Source organism: Urocitellus parryii, chromosome 3 (genome assembly GCF_045843805.1).
Source record: "Urocitellus parryii isolate mUroPar1 chromosome 3, mUroPar1.hap1, whole genome shotgun sequence".
In the NCBI taxonomy this organism is placed as follows: Eukaryota; Metazoa; Chordata; class Mammalia; order Rodentia; family Sciuridae; genus Urocitellus; species Urocitellus parryii.
Window position 1 is genome coordinate 25,126,698 of NC_135533.1, and position 22,432 is coordinate 25,149,129.

Genomic DNA, 22,432 nt, shown 5'->3' on the forward strand with positions numbered 1-22,432 from the left:
TACTTTATATACAGAGATATGAAAAATTGTGGTATACATGTGTAATGAGAATTGTAATACAAAAACCCCACAAAGTACATGTATAAAGACATGAATTGGCATGAACACACTTTATATACAAGGATATGAAAAACTATGCTCTATATGTGTAACAAGAATTGTAATGCATTCTGCTGTCATGTATTTTAAAAAAAATAAAATCAATTAAAAAAAAAAAAAGGAAAAAAGTTTGGCCTAGAGGAAATCTGCTACTGTTGTCTCTGCATAGAGGCAGTCGGTCAAATTCTCCTGACAATAAACTTGCTTCTACTTAAAAAAAAAAAAAAAAAAAAAGAATGAATGTGAAGCTAATGTAATATGGTACCCCAGATTATTTCATGGAACAGAAAGAGGAAACTAGTAGAAAAAACAATGAAACCTAAATAGTCAGAGTTTAATATAAAGTAATGTACAAATGTCAGTTTCTTGGTTTTGACAAATGTACTAAGGAAATATAAGGTGTTAACAATAGCAAAAACTGGGCATGCTGGAATTCTCTGTGCCATCTTTGCAATGTTTCTATATAAAATCATTTCAAAATTTAAAAGAAGAAAAAAACTGGATATTTTTAAATAATCAAAGAAACTAATCTTAGAACAGAGGACAGATTTTTACAAATTAAATATATTTAGTTTTAAAATTGACTATGTTATAATTATTTTGCTCATTTTGGCATGAGCTGGTAAAGACTTGACATGTTTTAGTATATATAACCATGGAGTATTGGCATTTGAGAACCATGATGTGACAGCTTTATTTAATTTTACTTTACTATAAAATGAAATGAGATTGTTTATCTCTACTTTTCTTACAGAGGTAGTGTAATCCGATACCCTTATTCTCTATACCTGAGCAGATGTTTAGGGTTGGCTGTGACTTTCATGAATGTAGCATCGAAAGAAGAGCCCTCTTGGAAACTTTCAGTTTCTGGCAAACCAGGATGATTAATCACTAGCCCCTTCTTACATATTCTTATCTTACCTTCCATTTTTTTTTCTCATAAAGCCAAATGGTTTGGAGGAAACAAGAAGTGGAAAATTGTGGTGTTGAAACAGAAAGTATCCTCTTAGGAACTAGTGCAGGATTTCACTGAGCTCGGTCGGTACAAGGAGCTTCAGAATTAGAGCCGGGTGTAGTACAAAGCAGTGGTTCCTAAACTGAAATCACCTGGACCACAGGCTGAGACAGGAGTCAAGCCACATGCCCAGAGCACCTGAATCTAGGGTGAGGCTTGAGAACATGGGCTTCTCACAAGTCAGGTGTAAAGCCATTTTATGAAGAGTTTTGAGACTCTTGTCAGGATTGCCTTGCTGGGTGGGAGCTCTCCTGATCTGTATTTTCTCATTTGTATAAGGAGGGAAATAATATTTACCTCATTAGTCATCGTGAACTAGTATGTACATCATCAAGCATGGTGCCCAGGCTATGGTAGACATTTTTATTCTCTGAAAGATCTTCTGGTATCCATGGCATGAGGGTTGGTTTGACATTGAATATTCTAGGTTAACAATTCCAAATTAATTTTTTACCTGTAAAAACGTTTGCAACTATAAGAAAAACCTAAGGCTGTAGCAGCCTCCTTGGAGATTCTGATCCAGCAGGTCTGAGAGAAAGCCTGGGAATCAGTTGGTTTACAAAGCCCACTGCATTGATTCTGAGAGTCAGCTTGGGGAACCACTGCTTTGAATAGTATTTCTCTCCTGCAAGGGTTCTCAGTCATTGCATTGTATTGAACCATCTGAAGTATTTAAAGAAATGTGGAGGTCTGCATCCCATTTCATATCCCATATCATATCTAGATTATAATAGAATTGGTTTGGAGTGTGGCCTGGGCATTGGGATTTTAAAAGCACTAAGACAGAGAACCATCTCTCTAATGTAATCTCAGAAAAAGAAAAACATGGAGTGTTTGTTAAATTGTGTATTTTGGGATCTCACCTGAGAGTTGCTCAAATGAACTCTGAGCAAGAGATTTTGAAACTGCATCATAAATCAATGCCCTGAATTGTTACTCTTAACAAAGGATGAGAATCATAACTCAAGGGACACTGTAGATGCCTCTTTCAGGAAATATTGCCTGTGTTCTCACCCATTTACATATCAGTTTATGGTATATGTAATCTTGTTATCCCATATGATCCCCTGATTCCCTGATGAGGCCCCTTGGGCAGATTTTATGTTTATTATATTGATGAGGTATCTTAGATACATGTCTCTAAAAGCACATTTGGGAAACTAAAATCTACTTAATCAAATGATAGAAACAGGAATGCAGGTAGAAACAGATGTAGTACAGATTAAAAAAAATAAAAGTAAAAATAACCATGAAAATCCAGAGAAGGAAAGAAAGTAATTTATAAAGAGGTGGGAGTCGGAGAAAGCATTTTGGAGGAAGTGGCCCTGGCCCATCTTGGAGTTGAAAAAGTCAGGTTTCCTTTGCTGATCTGAAGAGAGGGGAAAAGCCTGTGGCCTTGATGCTGTGTTTCAGTTGTTTGTTTTTATTGGGTTTACATCATGTTATAACCCAGGCTGAATAGCTTTCTTGGCATTATCCTTTTGTCTTATGTATAATAAATTCTATTTTTCTTTTTCGATATTGCTGGTTGTCTGATAAAAATATGGTACCTTTTTGAGTCTTGCAAATAAATGCCTATTTTGATTTCCTTGGAATAAAAATTGCAACAAGGGTTTTTTTTTCCCCACTGGGAAGCTAAACCAATAAATGGACACATGAACTACCATATAATTAATTTTTATAGAGGTGAATGTTCTTTTACTTGTCACTATCTAATTAGCTGACAATAAACATTTGTAATGTTATGACTATGTTATTACATCAAGGTGTTTGAAGAAAGTTTCAAGGACAATGGATTTATTTCTGGAACAAAGAGACAATAAGGAACAAAGCTTTGACTGGCAGTAGGATAAAGAGCCCAACTCTATCCGAATGTACTGGCTTTTTTTCTTTTCCTACATCTGTCTTACATTACTATATATAATACCTGTTTATCTAGAAGTCACTTAAAGATATGGAGAAATGTCATAATTGATAAGGTTTGAGTAAGTTGGCTTAAGTCAGCAGTCTTTATTGAAGTATATAATTTTTAATAAAATGCAGCCAATTATTTTCAATTGCAATGCATGTTTTATGTGCAAAGAATTACAATTGTATTTCTCTCCAAATATTATTAATATTTAATATGCACATGTTCTTTAACCTTTGAGGTCCACGTTTAGTAATGCTACATACAGACTGACAGAAGTATATGTGTATTAAGGGAGTATTTTTACTCTTACCTTGTATATTCTAAATTCTTAGAATTCTTGTTGCAAGTGTGTGTCATTTAAAACTGATAGGAACTGGGGATTTAATTCAGTGGTAGAGCACTTGCTTTGCAAATGTGAGACCTTGAGTCCAATCTCCAGTGCCGCAAAAAATAAATGAATACAATGAATTAAAAAATAAAATAATAGAGAATAATTATTTGTAAAATAAAAGTTGACTAAATGTACATAATAATTTATTTTAATAATTTTATAATAGATATATAAATTAAAGACGCTCATTACCATTGAATCCTCTATCTTGGATTAAAAAAAAATTTCCAGAAATGTTAAAGGGAAAAAAAAATCTTCATTACTTATTAGTTTAAATAATTACTGGTTCATGGTAAATAATGTCTGAAAAATATAACTTAAAAAATATCCACTGCTATTTAGAAGAAATAAATATATCACCAATTGAAAGCCTCAAGATGTGAACGATAGTAGCCCAACCGAGGAGATATTTCCTCCTTGGAGTTTATGCTTTTCTTGAAGTGTCATGGAAACATTCGATAATGACTCAACCATATTGAGCTCTTCTGCACTTGCCGTGTTAGGCTTTTGTGCAGATGGGTCCTGATCATATGCTGTTGTTGGATTGACTCCTATTTTTCTGAATCAGAAATTCGTGCAAGATTGTTTTTCATTATCTAATCAAATGAATTCCTTGTCCTTTTTATGATGTAATATGACATGTTTCCCAGAGTTGGTATTTTAAAGAAAACATCAGTAATTTATAAAATATTCCTGGTAGGCTTTGCTACTGATCTATCTCCCCCACATAATATTGACTGCTAGTATCCATTGTTTCCTAACCTGGTACCTCTTTTTGTGCTCTTGTTCCTAACTTACTTCTCTTTGTTTCTTTTATGTTTATGTGTTGCTCTTCATTGTGAGTCTTACACTTCTGAGAGAGAAGTTCTGGTTGAGCTACTCAGGGTACAGCCTAGGGAGACACATTTAAACAGTTCTTTCTCTGTCCAGTTCACCTTGACGACTATTAACCTTCCATGTCTGGCTCGTACAAAGCTAGTGTTGATTTCTGGTCAGATCAGATGTGTTCAGAAAATCGGGGTCATCCGAGTCAATGTCCTCAGATGCACTTAGAATCTAGTCTTAATGACTGTTCATCAGTCTAACACCAACAAAGGGTACTTAAACTTCTGTAAATTTACCCCCATTCCTACTAAAAGAAACTTGTTCAATTTGCATTGCGTAACCCATAACTCTAGATCCAACTCATAGCTGGTGTTAGGGAAGTCACACAGGCTTTGCCTTCACTCAAAGTTCACATCCCTGCTTGGCAACTTTGCAGGTTTAACTTGACTTTAAGAATTGTACCCTTCAGGGTGGAATAAGGATAACAAAATTTCTTTGTAGGGTTGATGTGAGGATGTAATGTGATTGTGAATATAAATTTAGTAGAACAGTAGTTGACACACAATATTTACAATTATAGCAAACATTATTGAGTGCTTTCCAAGGACCAAACATTATTCTAAATCTTTTATGCTTATTAGTTCATTATTAATCCTCATAATAACCCATGAGATAATTATCTCCATTTGACAGATGAGGATGCACACACCACAGCTTCCATGACTTGCTTTGAGATCACACAATTTATTAGGTGAAGAAGCCGAGAGTTTATACTGTCAACACTCACACCACACCCCTTTCTATGCAGAATCACTGTAGTGGCTGGGACCATGGACACATATCCCGAAAACTGGTGGGCCTTCAAGGTCCTCATCACCTTTCAGTACAGTGGGGCTCAGATCCACGTGCTTTCTGCACCACGCCATTTCTACTTTGGCCAAACCAACTGCACCCTGGGTTTCTCTGCAGATTTCTTGCTGGCAAGTTTCCAATATTTGAGGGTGACAATGGATTCTATGTGTTTGAGAGCAATGCCATCTCCTACTGTGTGAGCAATGGGAAGCTGCAGAAAAGTACTCCAGAGGCAGCATCCAGGTGGTGCAGAGGGTGAGCTTTGCTGATAGTGACATGGTGCCCCCAGCCAGTACCTGGGTGTTTTCTACCTTGGGCATCATTGTACCACAACAAACAGGCCATTGACAATGCAAAGGAGGAGGAGAGGTAAATTCTGGGGTTTCTGGATGCTCACTTGAAGACAAGGACTTTCCTGTTGGGTGAATGAGTGACACTGGCTGACATCACAGTTGTCTGTACCCTGTTGTGACTCCAGAAACAGGTCTTGGACCCTTCTTTCCACCAGGCCTTACCCAATACCAATCATGGGTTCCTTACCTGGCATTAACCAGCCCCAGTTCGGGGGGCTGTCTTGTGGGAGGTGAAGCTGTGTGAGAACATGGCTCAGTTTGATGCTAAGAAGTTTGCAGAGAGCCAGCCTATAAAGAACATGCCACGGAAAGAGAAGGGTTCACCATGGAAAGAGAATGTTTTGCCACGGAAAGACAAGTGTTTATGAGAAGAGAAGTAGAAGCCCCAGACCGAGTGGAAAGAGGAGGAAAAGGTAGTTGCCCCAGCTCCAGAGGAAGAGATGGATGAACATGAGCAGGCACTGGCTGCTGAGCCCAAGGCCAAGGTCCTCTTTGCCTAAGTGTGCCTTTGTGTTGGATGAATTTAAATGCAAATATTCCCAGAAGGACATGCTGTCTGAGGTGCTACTATTATTGGGAGCACTTGGATAAAGATGGTTGGTCCTTGTGGCATGCTGAGTATGGCTTTCCTGAAGAGCTCACCCAGACCTTCATGGGTTTCACCCTCATCACTGGAATGTTTCAGCGATTGGACAAGCTGAGGAAGAACTCCTTTGTCAGTGTCATCCTCTTTGGAACCAAGAACAGCAGCTCCATTTCTGGAGTCTGGGTCTTCCGAGGGCAGGAGCTTGCCTTTCTGCTGAGTCTAGATTGACAGGTAGAGTAGGAGTCACATACACGGCAGAAACCAGATCCTGCCAGTGAGGAGACCCAGCTGCTGGTTCAAGAGTACTTTTCCTGGGCAGAGGGCCTTCCAGCACCTGGGGGAAGCTTTCAATCAGGGCAAGTCAGGTGAACATCTCTTGCTATCCTCTAGTTGCCTGCACCCGCCCTTCAGAGAGATGGAGGTTTTTAAAGGAAACTGAACATTGAAAAAAACAAACACACAACACTTACATCACACCAATTCTTCTCACATAGTCAGTGTCCTATGTCGTTTTGTCAAGACTCCTATCTGCTCCCAAGTCCTTGTGACCTTCTACGGTCCATCATTGTCTGACCCATATGTGAAACACCATTCTGTCTTCTCCATTAAATCCAGCCACATTCCTTGGTTCACGGTGCTCAGTGACTCCTCTGGGCTTTTAGAGGTATTACAGGGCCAGGGATTGCATTGTGTAGGATTTAATCTGCTCTCCACTCCTTCCTCAAAATTGAGACTCATCAACTCTTATGGAATTATCTCATGAACAACGTAGTCTCAGGACAGGATGTTTTCCTTGGAATTCTGGTAAAGAAAATGTCTTTGGACTTGTTAAATCTTCATTTTTTTTTCTATTCTCTCCCCTTTTCTTGTCAAGCACTGAATATTTGAAGTAGGATTAGCACTTAAGCCAGATTAAAGTAGGTAACATTTATTTTCCCCTTTAACTACCCATTCTATCAGTCCTTCCTCTTTTATTTTTTCTTGTCTCAATGAGTCAATTTAATTATAAGCTTTCAACTACTGAAGAAACAGGAGCTTAGTGGGAGAATGGGAAAAGGTCATTTAGAGCAGAGCTTCTCAAAATTTAATGTGCATATGAATTGCCTAGGGACCTTGTTAAAATGCAGATTTTGATGCAGTTAGTCTGGGATTGGCATTTCCAAGAAGATTTGGATGATGTCAGTGCTGCTGGTCTTTGAACCAGGTAGCCTAGGGAGTGTTTTAAAGCAACATTATAAGATGTCAGAGGATTTACCCTCTTTTCTTTTCCAAGCACATTTAATCTAAACAAATGAATCTTAATAGAATTTAGTGTGACTGTCTGATAGAAGACACTTCACCATCTCAAACCCTACTGCAGGACTGCTAAATCGTAAAGCCATTCCTGGTTTTAGAAAAGAATAACATAAACTTAGATACGGTCAATTTTTTTCTAATATTTTAATTACTAGCACATGTTAATTCTTTGTGACATTTTCATACTTGCATACAAAATTCTTTGCTCATATCTACCCTCCCTATTATGCTCTTTTATCATCCTATCACCTGACCCCCTCCCTCTTCCCTAATGACTCCCCCCTTCTGCTTTTTTTTTCCATGAAAAATGTTATAGTTTATTTTATCTTATTGCATTTAATGGTACAAATTACATCCTCAAAATTGCTTCCTTGGATTCTGAAAACATAAGGTGTTCCCTCCAAATTATTTGGTTTTTGTGATTCTGTAAGGCAAGTCTCTTATAATTTGCTCAATACAAACTGTTCAAAAAATTCTGATTCATAAAAAGCAAGACAATACCTAAACTGAAAAGTGAATTTGGGGACTAGGTTCCTCTGCAGACATAGCACATAGGAGAATTATGAATAACCTTCTTTGTAGAAGCCCAGGAAGGGGTGGTAGGAGGAATGGATAGACTGGTTCATAAACAAGGTAGGTTAACACCAGAATGCAACTGGAGAGATGCCCAGAACCACTTGTTCTTTAAGGAGAGGCCAAAGAAGAGATTTTTCTGGCTGTTCTTGTAAAGTCTACATAGTCATTGGCATCTAGGGAATTTGCCAACCTTCAATGATCAGGACTACAAGCTTAAGAATTGTTTTGGTCACTCAAAACTCACTACCGTGGATGTTCTTGTGGCAGCCAGCTCCCTACACTGCCCTCAACCATCCTTATCTCCTAGTATTAATGAACTTGGGTAGTGTCCTCCCATACTGAATTAGGACTGACCTGTGTGACCCACAGAACACAGCAGCAGTGACAATGAGTGAGTCCTAAGGCAAGGTGAGGGCACTCTGTTCTCTTGGACTGCTTACTTAAAATATTATAAAGGAACATGGCCTTATTTAATCAAACATAACTCAGTGCCTCCAAGGAGTAGCTCTGAGCCAATTTACAAGTTGGGAGAGGGAACTGACTGACCGCCTACCACATTGAGAACTTAGTTTTCTCTTGTGTTCCTCATGTTTTTTCTTTCTTTCTTTCTTTCTTTCTTTCTTTCTTTCTTTCTTTCTTTCTTTCTTTCTTTCTTTCTTTCTTTCTTTCTTTCTTTCTCTCTTTGTTGTTGTTTTTGGTTTTGGTCACAGGGATTGAACCCAGGGGCGCTTAACCACTGAGCCACATCCTCATCCCCTTTTATATTTTATTTTGAGACAGGGTCTCACTAGGTTGCTTACAGCTTGACTAAGTTGTTGAGGGTGGCTTCAAACCTGCAATGCTCCTGCCTCAGCCTCCTGAGCACCTGGGATAACAGGCATGCACCCCTGTGCCCAATTCTCTGTTCCTCTTGTTGGTTGCCTCTGCCACAACTGCAAGGTCCGAAAGGGTATTCCTCCCTTTTATTTTTTTCTTTTACTTTTTTTGGGTACTGGGGATCGAATTCAGGGACACTCAACACCGAGTCACATCCCTAGTCCTATTTTATTTAGAGATAGGGTCTTACTGAGTTGCTTAGTGATTTGCTGTTGCTGAGGCTGGCTCTGAACCCAGCCTCCCAAGCTGCTGGGACCTTTTAACATTTTGATATAAAAGCAGAAAAACCTCTTCCTTTGGCTAGCCTGTCACACTGAAGACAGGCCAGATTTTTTTTTATTGGTTGTTCACAACATTACAAAGCTCTTGACATATCATATTTCATACATTAGATTGAAGTGGGTTATGAACTCCCAATTTTACCCCAAGTGCAGATTGCAGAATCACATCGGTTACACATCCACAATTTTACATAATGCCCTATTAGTAACTGTTGTATTCTGCTACCTTTCCTATCCCCTACTATCCCCCCTCCCCTTCCCTCCCATCTTCTCTCTCTACCCCATCTACTGTAATTCATTTCTCTCCTTGTTTATTTTCCCATTCCCCTCACAACCTCTTATATGTAATTTTGTATAGCAATGAAGGTCTCCCTTCATTTCCATGCAATTTCCCTTTTCTCTCCCTTTCCCTCCCATCTCATGACTCTGTTTAATGTTAATCTTTTCTTCCTGCTCTTCCTCCCTGCTCTGTTCATAGTTGCTCTCATTATATCAAAGAAGACATTTGGTATTTGTTTTTTAGGGATTGGCTAGCTTCACTAAGCATAATCTGCTCTAGTGCCATCCATTTCCCTGCAAATTCCATGATTTTGTCATTTTTTAATGCTGCATAATATTCCATGGTGTATAAATGCCACATTTTTTTATCCATTCATTTATTGAAGGGCATCTGGGTTGGTTCCACAGTCTAGCTATTGTGAATTGTGCTACTATGAACATGGATGTGGCAGTATCCCTGTAGTATGCTCTTTTAAGGTCTTCAGGGAATAGTCCGAGAAGGGCAATAGCTGGGTGAAATGGTGGTTCCATTCCCAGCTTTCCCAGGAATCTCCATACTGCTTTCCAAATTGGCCGCAACAATTTGCAGTCCCACCAGCAATGTACAAGAGTACCTTTTTCTCCACATCCTCGCCAGCACTTGTTGTTGTTTGACTTCATAATGGCTGCCAATCTTACTGGAGTGAGATGGTATCTTAGGGTGGTTTTGATTTGCATTTCTCTGACTGCTAGAGATGGTGAGCATTTTTTTATGTACTTGTTGATTGATTGTATATCCTCCTCTGAGAAGTGTCTGTTCAGGTCCTTGGCCCATTTGTTGATTAGGTTATTTGTTATCTTATTGTCTAATTTTTTGAGTTCTTTGTATACTCTGGATATTAGGGCTCTATCTGAAGTGTGAGGAGTAAAAATTTGTTCCCATGATGTAGGCTCCCTATTTACCTCTCTTATTGTTTCTCTTGCTGAGAAAAAACTTTTTAGTTTAAGTAAGTCCCATTTGTTGATTCTTGTTATTAACTCTTGTGCCATGGGTGTCCTATTAAGGAATTTGGAGCCCGACCCCACAATAGGTAGATCGGAGCCAACTTTTTCTTCTATCATAAGCAGAGTCTCTGATTTGATATCAAGCTCCTTGATCCATTTTGAGTTAACTTTTGTGCATGGTGAGAGAAAGGGATTCAGTTTCATTTTGTTGCATATGGATTTCCAGTTTTCCTAGCACCATTTGTTGAAGATGCTATCCTTCCTCCATTGCATGCTTTTAGCCCCTTTATCAAATATAAGATAGTTATAACTTTGTGGATTAGTCTCTGTATCCTCAATTCTATACCATTGGTCCACCCGCCTGTTTTGGTACCAGTACCATGCTGTTTTTGTCACTATTGCTCTGTAATATAGTTTGAAATCTGGTATCGCTATACCACCTGATCACACATCCTGCTTAGAATTGCTTTTGCTATTCTGGGTCTTTTATTTTTCCATATGAATTTCATGATTGCTTTATCTATTTCTACAAGAAATGCCATTGGGATTTTGATTGGCATTGCATTAAACCTAGAGAGAACTTTTGGTAATATCGCCATTTTGATAATGTTAGTTCTGCCTATCCATGAACAGGGTATATTTTTCCATCTTCTAAGATCTTCTTCTACTTCTCTCTTTAGGGTTCTGTAGTTTTCATTGTATAAATCTTTCACCTCTTTTGTTAGGTTGATTCCCAAGTATTTTATTTTTTTTTTGAGGATATTGTGAATGGAGTGTTTTTCCTCATTTCCGTTTCAGAAGTTTTGTCGCTGATATACAGAAATGCCTTTGATTTATTCGTGTTGATTTTATATCCTGCCACTTTGCTGAATTCATTTATTAATTCTAGTAGTTTCTTTGTAGACCCTTTTGGGTCTTCTAGGTATAGAATCATGTCACCTGCAAATAGTGATAATTTAAGTTCTTCTTTTCCTATTTTTATGCCTTTAATTTCTTTCGTCTGTCTAATTGCTCTGACCAGTGTTTCAAGAACTATATTGAATAGAAGTGGTGATAGAGGGCATCCCTGTCTTGTTCCAGATTTTAGAGGGAATGCCTTCAATTTTTCTCCATTCAGAATGATGCTAGCCTGAGGCTTAGCATAGATAGCTTTTATAATGTCAAGGTAAGTTCCTGTTATCCCTAGTTTTTCTAATGTTTTGAACATAAAGGGATGCTGTACTTTGTCAAATGCTTTATCCTGCGTCTATCAAGATGATCATATGGTTCTTATCTTTAAGTCTATTGATGTGGTGAATAACATTTATTGATTTCCATATATTGAACCATCCTTGCATCCCAGGGATGAATCCTACTTGATCATGGTGCACAATTTTTTTGATGTGTTTCTGTATTCGATTCGCCAGAATTTTATTGAGGATTTTTGCATCTAGGTTCATTAGAGATATTGGTTTGTAGTTTTCTTTCTTTGAGGTGTCTTTGTCTGGTTTTGGAATCAGGGTGATGTTGGCCTCATAGAATGAATTTGGAAGAGCTCCCTCTTTTTCTATTTCCTGAAATAAAACTTGAAAAGTATTGGTATTAATTCTTCTTTAAAGGTTTTGCAAAACTCTGCTGTATACCCATCCGGTCCTGGGCTTTTCTTGGTTGGTAGTCTTTTGGTTGCTTCTTCAATTTCATCCATTGATATTGGTCTGTTCAAATTGTGTGTATCCTCCTGACTCAGTCTGGGCAAATCATATGACTTAAGAAATTTATCGATGTCGTCACTATCTTCTATTTTATTGGAATATAGGTTTTCAAAATAATTTCTAATTGTCTTCTGTATTTCTGTAGCATCTGTTGTGATATTGCCTTTTTCATCCTGTATGTTAGTAATTTGAGTTCTCTCTCTTCTTCTCTTCGTTAGCATGGCTAAAGGTCTGTCGATCTTACTTATTTTTTTGAAGAACCAACTTTTAGTTTTGTTAATTTTTTCAATAGTTTCTTTTGTTTCAATTTCATTGATTTCCGCTCTGATTTTAATTATTTCTTGCCTTCTGCTACATTTGCTGTTGTTTTGCTCTTCCTTTTCTAGGGCTTTGAGATGAAGTGTGAGCTCATTTATTTGTTGGTTTTTTCTTTTTTTGAGGAATGACCTCCAGGTGATGAATTTCCCTCTTAAAACTGTTTTCGTTGTGTCCTATAGATTCCGATATGTTGTGTCTGTATTTTCATTTATCTCTAAGAATTTATTGATTTCCTCCTTTATGTCTTCTGTAACCCATTGATCATTCAGTAACATATTGTTCATTTTCCATGTGATGTAGGATTTTTTCTTCCTTCTTTTATCATTGATTTCCAGTTTCATTCCATTATGATCAGATAAAATGCATGGTATTATCTCCACCCCTTTATATTTACTGAGGGTTGCCCTATGGCATAATATATGATCTATTTTTGAGAAGGATCCATGTGCTGCTGAGAAAAAAGTATATCCATTTGATGATGGTTGATATATTCTATATATGTCAGTTAAGTCTAGGTTATTGATTGTGGTATTGAGTTCTATAGTTTCTTTATTCAACTTTTGTTTGGAGGATCTGTCCAATGGTGAGAGAGGTGTGTTGAAGTCACCCATAATTATTGTGTTGTGGTCTATTTGATTCTTGAACTTGAGGAGAATTTGTTTTATGAATGTCGCAGCACCATTATTTGGTGCATAAATATTGATAATTGTTATGTCTTGTTGGTGAATGGTTCCTTTTAACAGTATATAATGTCCTTCCTTATCCCTTTTGATTAACTTAGTCTTGAAGTCGATTTTATTCGATATGAGGATGCCCCCCCCCTGCTTGCTTACGAGGACTGTGTGCGTGGTATATTTTTTCCCATCCTTTCACCTTTAGCCTGTGTATGTCTTTTCCAATCAAATGTGTCTCCTGGAGGCAGCATATTGTTGGATTTGTTTTTTTAATCCATGATACCAGCCTATGTTGCTTTATTGGAGAGTTTAAGCCATTAACATTTAGAGTTACTATTGATATATGGTTTGTACTTCCAGCCATGTTTGATTATTTATCATTTTTTTAAATTTAGTTTGTTTCTCCATGATTATCTTTTCCCCCACCCTCTGTCTTTACCGAGGCACTTCCCACTGATGGTTTTGGTTATTATTTTTCATTTCTTCCTCGTGTAGTGTTTTGCTCAAGATGCTTTGCAATGCTGTTTTTCTGGCTGCAAATTCTTTTAACTTTTGTTTATCATGAAAGATTTTTATTTCATTGTCATACCTGAAGCTTAATTTTGCTGGATACACAATTCTTGGTTGGCATCCATTCTCTTTCAGTGTTTGAAATACATTGTTCCATGACCTTCTTGCTTTCAGCGTCTGCGATAAAAAATCCGTTGTTAACCTTATTGGTTTACTCCTGAATGTAATCTGCCTCCTTTCTCTTGTAGCTTTTAATATTTTCTCTTTGTTCTGTATATTGGATATCTTCATAACAATGTGTCTTGGCGTTGGTTGGTCTACTGTGATTTTGTGTGCTTGGTGTCCTGTATGCATCTACAATTTGTATATCCGTTTCCTTTTTTATTTCTGGAAAGTTTTCTGTAATTATTTCATTCAGCAGGTTACTCATTCCCTTGGTTTGAATTTCTGTACCTTCTTCTATCCTGATGACTCATAAGTTTGTTTTTTTTATGTTATCCCATATCTCTTGGATGTTTTTCTCGTTATTTTTTACCAGCCTTTCTGAGTTGGCTAGACTCTTTTCAAGATGATATATTTTGTCTTCATTATCTGACGTTCTGGCTTCTACTTGCTCCACTCTGTTAGTGATCCTCTCAATTGAGTTTTTAATTTGGTTTATCGTTTCCTTCATTTCTAGAATTATTGTTTGATTTTTTTTATAATCTCTATCTCCTGATAAAGATGCTTAACTTCTTCTTTTATCTGTTTATGTAATTCATTTTCAATGTGTTCTTTCACTGTTTGAATTTGTTGTCTCATATCCTCTTTAAGGTTCCATTCCATCTGTCTAAGGTGTTCCTTGAGTTCTTTATATGACCATTTTTCTGATGACTCTAGGTCCTCCTGAATATTTAGGCTGTCCTTCATTGTTTGTACTCATTTTCTTCCTTGTTTTTTTATGCTGCTCATGTTACTTCTTGTTCTGTTTGACTGCTGAGTTACTGTTTACTCCTATAAATTTATTTGATGCTTGGGAGGAAAGGTATTAGAAGGGAAGGTAAGAAGTCACTAAACAGAATGAGAGTAAGCAGATAGAATTCAAGGAAGGGGGAATAAGAAAATTGAAAAGAAATGAAGAGACAAAAGAAGAAAAACAAATAGGAAATAAAAAAAGAAAAAAAAATAATAAAAAAATAAAAATTAAAATTAGAAGAAAAAAATAAAAAAATTTAAAAAATTTAAAAAACAACAAGAAAGAAAAAGGAAAATGAAAAAAAAAAACCCAAATAAAAAAAAAACTAATAAATGCAGTCTTAGAGTTTGATTAACTTCTCTTTTAGTAGTTGGAGCTGTGCCCACTAGGCCAAGTTTCTCCTGTCAATACGCGGGAACCAATCACTGTGCAGCAGCTCCTCCTCCCAGACTGGGCGAGTCTCCAATCCTGAGTGCCTAGGGCCTCCTCTTGTGTCTAGTCACTTCCCACTTTTCCTCTAGCCAGGCCCCTCTCACGGGTGCCGCTCACCACAATACTGGGTACACGCCAGGTCTGCTGCTCCTGGGAGCCCTGTTTTCATGAACGACTGGGCACACTCTCCCTGTTTGCCATTCCCTCAGACCCTAAGTTTGTGGAGCTTGGGGCTGAGAATCCTCAGCGAATTTTACTTGCCTCCGGTAGCCACCCCCCTGGTACCTGGTGCAAGAGACCTCAGCTCTCAGCACTGGTGGGAGCGGTAGCCGGGAGTTCCGTGCCACTGCGGGTCTCGTGCCACATCTGATTCCTTCAGTCTGGCTATCTCTCACGGGAGAGCTGGGAGGGGCCCTTAAGGTTTCCCCGATATGTGGAGAGGGATGGCTAGGGAATTACACACCTGTAGCCGCAGGTTTCAATGAAGTTATCTCCTCCGCCGCAGTCTGGTGACGTCAGTTCTCTGCCATGGTGGTATCTCTTGCAAATGGCGACAGTTCGTTTCCCTTTGCCGGGTGACCAATGCAACGGGTGGGTCCTTACTGACTCTCCCAAGCCCCGTTTCAAACCTGTGGCCACTACCTATGAAGGCTCAGTTGGCATTTACCTCCGTAGGATCAGAAGGGCTGACCAGTTGTTTCAGCCGGATGGATCAGTGCTGAGTCGCAGCTGTTTGTCTGCGGGAAGCAGGCTAACGGGAGCTTGAATTCAGCCGATCCGGGCTCGGTGTGTGTTCTGAGAGGCCCAGACTGTTCGCCCCAGATCCACGTCAGCTCAGCATTGCCTAGTGATCCTGAGAAGCTGGGTTTGGGAGAAGTTGGGCGATGAGGGGAGGGCGGGATTCGAGAGCACGAGGGGCAGGCTCAGTTGGCAGGCGGGAGCCGGGAGCCAGGGCCGTGGGGCCCCGCGGGGTATAAATCCCCCCTTCTGTTTTAATGTCATCTTTTTATTCCCCTCCAGATTCTGTGTATGGGAGAAAATATGTGATACTTGTCTGACTCTGGCTTTTTTTCATATAACATAATCATCTTCAGTTTCATTCATTTTCTTGAAGTAACATGATTTTGTTCTTCTTTATGGCTGAATAATACTCCATAGTGTATATATCACATTTTTTAAAAAATCCACTCATCCACTGATGGGCATTCAGACTGATTCCATAACTTGACTAGTGCTGTGATGAACATAGGTATCCAGATATCTCTATTGTGTGCTGATTTTAGTTTCTTCAGGTGTATACCAAGCAGTGTTAGAAATAGATCATATGGTGATTCTATTTTTGTTTTTTTGAGGAACCTACATACTGATTTCCATAGTAGTTGTACTAGTTAACATTCCCACAAACAGTGTCTCAGAGCTCCTTCCCCTCTGCCACCCACAATGTCCTTACCTGTGTTTGTTATTTTTTACTTTCTTGATAATAGCCATTCTGAATGAAATCTCAGTATAGTTTTGATTTGCACTTCCCTGATGGATAAAGACATTGAGTACTTTTTCACTTAATTGGTCATTTGTGCTTCCTTTGAGGTATCTATTCAGCTTATTTTTTTTTAATTTATTGATTGGATTACTTGTTCTTTTGGTGTCATGTTTTTTTGAGTTATTTATATGCTCTGGATAATAATCCTGCCAGCTGAATAGGTGGAAAAGATTTTCTCCCATTCTTTAGCCTGTTCCTTTACTCTGTAGATTGTTTCCTTTGTTATGCAGAAGCTATTTAATTTGAAATAATCCCATTTGTGAATTCTTGCTGTTATTTTCTGAACTACAGTCTTATTCAGGAAATCATTGTTTATGCTTATATCTTGAAGTGTTTCCCCCCTGTTTTCTTTTAGTACTTTCCAAGTTTCAGTTCTTAAGGTCTTTGATCCATTTTGAATTGATTTTTATACTGGGTGAGAGATAGGGCTCTAGTTTCAATTTTCTGCTTGCAGATATTCAATTTTTCTAGCACCATTTTTTGAAGAGGCTATCTTTTCTCCAACATAGGTTTTTCATTCTTCTGTCAATAATTATATAAACAAAGATGTGTGGATGTGTTCTTAGGCCTTTTTTTTTTTTTTTTTTTTAATGCCAGTACCATACTGTTTTTCTTATAGTGGCTGATAGCGTATTTTGAAATTGGGTATTTTGATGGCTCCAGTATTGTTCTTTTTTGCCCAGGATTGCTTTGGTTCCTTGGGGTCCTTTGTGCTTCCACATGAATTTTAGGATTGCTTTTCTTAGGTTGGTGAAGAACGTCATTGTTATTTTGATGGGGATTGTGTTGACTCTGTAGATCATTTTTGGTGGTATGATATTTTTAACAATCTTCATTCTCCCAGTTCATGAATAATGGAGGTCTTTCCACTTTCTGGTGTCCAATTTCTTTCTTCAGTGTTTTACAATTTTCATTGTAGAGGTCTTTCACTTTGTTAGATTTATTTCTAGGTATTTTGTTTTATTTTCTTGAAGCTGTTGCACATAGGATTATTTTCCTGATTTCTTTTTCAGTGAGTTTATTATTGGTGTATAGAAAAGCTACTAATTTTTGTATTTTGATTTTGTATCCTGCTACTTTACTGAATTTATTTTTCAGTTCTAAGGAATTTTGGTGGACTTTTTAGCATTTCCTAGATATGGAATCATATCATCTGCAAATAGGAATAATATGATTTCCTGTGTTTCTATATGTTTTTATTTTATTTTTTTCCTTCTATGACTAAAAGTTTTTAGTACTATGTTGAGTAAGAGTGGTGAGAGTGGACACCTTTGCCTTGTTTTTGATTTGGAAGAAATGCTTTCAATTTTCCTCATTCAATATGATGCTGACTATGATTTGTCATGTGTAACCTTTATTATGTTGATGTATGAGCCTTCTATACCTAGTTTATTCAGGATTTTTATCATGAAGAGATGGTGGATTTTATTAAATGCTTTCTCTGCAGCTATTAAGATGATCATGTGACTTTTATCCTTGATTCTGTGTATGTAGTGAGTTACATTTACTGATTTGCATATATTAAACCAACCCTGAATCCCTGGAATGAAGCCAGGGATTACTTGATCATGGTATAGGATCTTTCACCCTGCTAATGAATTAGATTTACAGATATTTTGTTGAGGATTTTGCATCTATATTCATCAAAAATATTTTTATATAATTTCTTTTTTTTATGTGTAGCAGTCAAGTTTTGAGATAAACATCATAAAAACAGTAATTTCTTTCTCCATCTTTATAATTTAGTAACTCTTACATAATTTATAGTCCATTTTACTTAGCTCCATGTGAAAGCATTCCTCTACTGCTGCTTGAGATTGAATATCTCATAACTCGGGAAATAGATGATTAAACTTACTCTGTTGCATGGAACATGTATGTATTTTAATATCTGTTTCTTTGTTCTCTGCTACCACATACATAAAAAGAAAATGAAGTCAACTTTTTCTTCCCTTTCTTTGGGTTTGAAGTCATCTCGTTAGGAATATTTCTGAATAATTCTGTTAGAAGTGGTTTGATAATGCTAATCTGAATAATGACATATTGCATAGAACTTTATGGTACATGCAAGTGCAGTGGGAGCAGAAACCTCTACTGAAATGATGCTGCTGGTTCTCCTTGTCCTCTGTTTCTGTTTTCAGGGAGGAGAGCACTGTTACTACCAGGGCCAGATCCGAGGAAATCCTGTCTCATTTGTTGCATTGTCAACATGTCATGGACTTCAGTAAGTGTCCAAAAGATTACTTTTTATTCATTCTTTCAATATATATATTTTTAAAATTTTTAAATAGAAGTTTCTATTTTATTTCAATAAATAATTTTAAATTAGTGATAATTCTGTGTGTATGTGTATGTGTGTGTGGGGGGGGTATTTAAACCAAGGAAATTTTAAAATTAAAGTTGTAGGGGGCTGGCTTGTGGCTCAGTGGTAGAGCACTCATCTAGCAAGTGTGAGGCCCTGGGTTCGATCATCAGCACCACATAAAAATAAATAAATAAAGCAAAGGTATTGTGTCCAACTACAACTAAAAAATAAGTATTTTTAAAAAATAAAAAAAAAATTAAAATTAAAATTATAGAAACCAGAGTCTTTGGAATTATAAATATGATGCCCAACAGTGATATAGGGGACATTTTTCAGGTTTCATCCAAATTCCGACAGGAGTGGTTTGGTAACTTCAGTTTCTGTGGATGTTTAGCCCCTTGGTACCAGTTTTACCCCACTCTTCCTTAATATGAGTTTTTATATGTTCATGGAATAATGGAAACTTCAGTAAATGGAAACTCTGGGCTCCTTGAATAAAGACAGAAGGCTGCAAGTGACCTCAAGAGCCCCCCCCCTTTTTTTTTTCCTGCCAGAATTCCACCTACCTCATAGCTATTGTGGGAGGATCCGTATATTCTCAGAGATCTCCAAAGAACGAAGTTCATCCTTTTTGCTTCCTTTCTCATAACCTTTGTGATCACAGAGTGTTTTCTGATGTTTGACATGGGAATACATCTCTTTCCTCCGTCCTGTCAATAATGGTGATACACAGGTGGCCATCACTTATTTATTTCGCAACATCTTGTAAACTAATGTGTCATCACTTGGCCTTCTATTTAAACTGAATCGTCTCTTTTCCTTTTTGTTTGTTTTATGTTTTTTGGTACTGAACAAGTTAGCACTATAATTTAGTTTTGTTAAATTTTTTTTATTGAGAAACTTTAAAATATTTTCTTTCTGTTGCTAAGTTAGAAATGTAGCTCTCTTGTCTCACAAGCAATTATTGAGTATTTGCTGTTTGCTAAGTTAGAAATGTAGCTCTCTTGTCTCACAAGCAATTATTGAGTATTTGCTGTTTATCAACTGCTAGGAAGATATTAAGGCAGTTGAAGCTGAGTCCTGAGAGCTCAGTCTGGTAGAGAGGTCAACCGCAGCAAGTTGGCCAATCTCTAAAAACTTAATGAGACCCTGTCACTAAAATAAAAAGGACTGGGAAACCGGCACAGTGGCACACACCTATAATCCCAGTGGCTTGGGGGACTGAGACAGGAGGATTGTGAGTTCAAAGCCAGCTCAGCAAAAGTGAGGTGCTAATTAACTCGGTGAGACTCTGTCTCTAAATAAAATACAAAATAGGGCTGGGGATGTGGCTCAATAGTGGAGCGCCCCTGGCACACACCCCGCCTCCCCCCACCCCCAAGAAAGGACTGGGGATGTAGCTCAGTGGTAAAGTGTCCCTGGATTTAGTCCCCCCCCCCAAAAAAAAGCATGAAATAATTATTTTCAGGAAGTTTTATAATGAGTCTGGATCAGGAGTAGAGCACATATTTCTGCTTTTGGACTTCAGTTATTTTAACTAAGTAAAATTTACTTCTACCTTTAGAAACTTTCATTTAAAACTAAGCAAAACTGAACACAGAAAAGTCAACTTGTGTCTAGAGACACTGTCAGAATTTTGTAAAACCATGTTTGGGCTTTCTTGATATTTTGGAGCACGTTAGATGTTGTACCTTTTTGTTATTTATTAATTATTACTTTTCATCTTGATTTTACCTTCTGAATAAAAATTGCTCTCAGGAACATTTTGTTACTAAGCATTAAATAATACAGGTTGTCTCGATTCCAGTGATTTAGACATGAGATATATTAGTTTATACATGATTCATCTTTTATAAATTACCAAGTGCCTATTGAAGTTTATTCGTTTAAAGAATATAAAAAGGGAAAAATCAGATTCATATGTCTTTTCCATAAGAAGCATGTGAGGGCACATTTCTTAAAAAAAAAAATCAAAGGACTAATAGGTAATATTTTGGTCCTAGGATGTTTGATGTTATGACAAAATCTTATAGTTTATTGCCCTCTTGTGGAAATTTGTGAGAATAGCTGATGTTTCCTTCCAAAATCTTGTTTTGATTCAGCTTTATAAAGTTTTAGCTTAATTGGTCTGTAATGACTTCGTCCTAGCTACAGATTTTTTATCAAGAATATATTGTTATGGACTCAATATACTCATTAGAATTGAAAGTATTATAACAAAAAGGTGTCAATCTTCAAACAAATGAAATAAAACACATATGTCTTTTGATTATTAAGGAATTAATAATGGCATATTTTCACAGGAAATCAGTATCTTCCAATTACAGTGTCAGGATCTGCTTTTCATATGTTGTGTACATAATGTTTAGATTCAATAAAAAGAACCAATTTTCACATTGGATGTTAACCTAATGCAAGGGCAAATAACACCCAGTCCTATTTAAACAAAATAATCTGCTTGCTACTTAATCACTGTTGCCATGTGAACTTTAGAAAATGGTGATGGTTTTATTTTCAGTTCTCTGCAGGGGTCAAGAGAATGTCCACTACCATATTTGGTCTACTGTTTTGAAAGGATCCCTCTTATGACTCCTTAGGCATATATCTCCAATGTTATTTTACTAAGGACATCTGTTTATCTTTAAATTTCAAATGCAATGTCATCCAAATTCAGAAAGTGCACTGTGTTTGAAAACTGTACAGATGTGAGAATAGCCATCCCATGAATATATAAAATTTTAGGACATGTGGAAGATGTTATAGCAGGAATGAAAAAAATTTGGATTGAAGCAGAACTGGAAGCCATTATAATTATAGCTCAGGGAAACCAACTGATTTCATTAAGGCTTCTATGGAAGACAAATACCATTCTGTGCCTAAGAGCCTGGTTGTCATACAATCATTTCTACCTCAAACTGAAGAATTACTGCAGAAGATCACAGTTTTGCTTTCTTCAAATGCCTGAATGGTAAGGCAAGTTTTTTTAGTATCATAAAAGGCTTGATTTCAATAAAAGGATCATGGCCTTCAAAAGGGAGTGTCTATCAGAATCTCTCTGAGTGGAAACTGAGAAATCAGAGGATTTCTCAGATGACAAAGAGCCACATGCACCCTAAATGTCCAAAACCAAATCTTGATTTTTGCTCTGCTCCTTGCTCCTTTCTTTCTTGACCCAGCCCTATTGTGTTGTTCTCATAACCTTTTTTATCTTGTTAAATGACAGCTCCATCTCTGACTTTTCTCTCTCTCTCTCTCTCTCTGCACTCCATATCAAATCTATCAACAAATTGGTTCTATATTCAAAATATATCCAGGCTGGGAGTATAGCTTGGTGGTAAAATATGTGCTGAGTCTGTGCCAGGTCCTGGGTTCAATTTCCAGAACCAAAAAAAAGAAAGCTAAAAAATAAATAAATATATCCAGAATTTGGTTAGTTCTCTCCACTTCTGCCATTACTGTCCTGATCTAAGCCACTAACTTCTTTCTCCTGGGTATTGTGGTAATCCCTGCTTCAGTCCTTGCTGTTCTAAATATTAGTATCACACAGCAGCTGGGATGATCATTTTAAATAGCAGAGACTGTGTTTCTCTTGCTGAGAAGCCTACAGAGCCTAACTCTTCTCCTCTTTTAGAGTAAAAGTCAAGGCCCTAACAAGGGCTGACCTAATATGGTTCCCACTAGC

The 22,432-nt window shown here is 37.3% G+C and overlaps 1 protein-coding gene and 1 pseudogene across 6 annotated transcripts in view; both read left to right on the forward strand.

Annotated features, from left to right (window-relative positions):
• Adam22 (ADAM metallopeptidase domain 22) overlaps positions 1-22,432 on the forward strand; it is a 222,529-nt gene that overhangs the window by 122,575 nt on the left and 77,522 nt on the right. For all 6 annotated transcript variants that reach the window (XM_077796695.1, XM_026399374.2, XM_026399375.2 and 3 more), the window contains one exon: positions 18,587-18,669. In XM_077796695.1, the coding sequence (XP_077652821.1) occupies positions 18,587-18,669 (83 nt within the window). The remainder of the gene's footprint in view (positions 1-18,586; positions 18,670-22,432) is intronic.
• LOC144253590 (elongation factor 1-gamma pseudogene) lies at positions 5,073-6,472 on the forward strand (annotated as a pseudogene).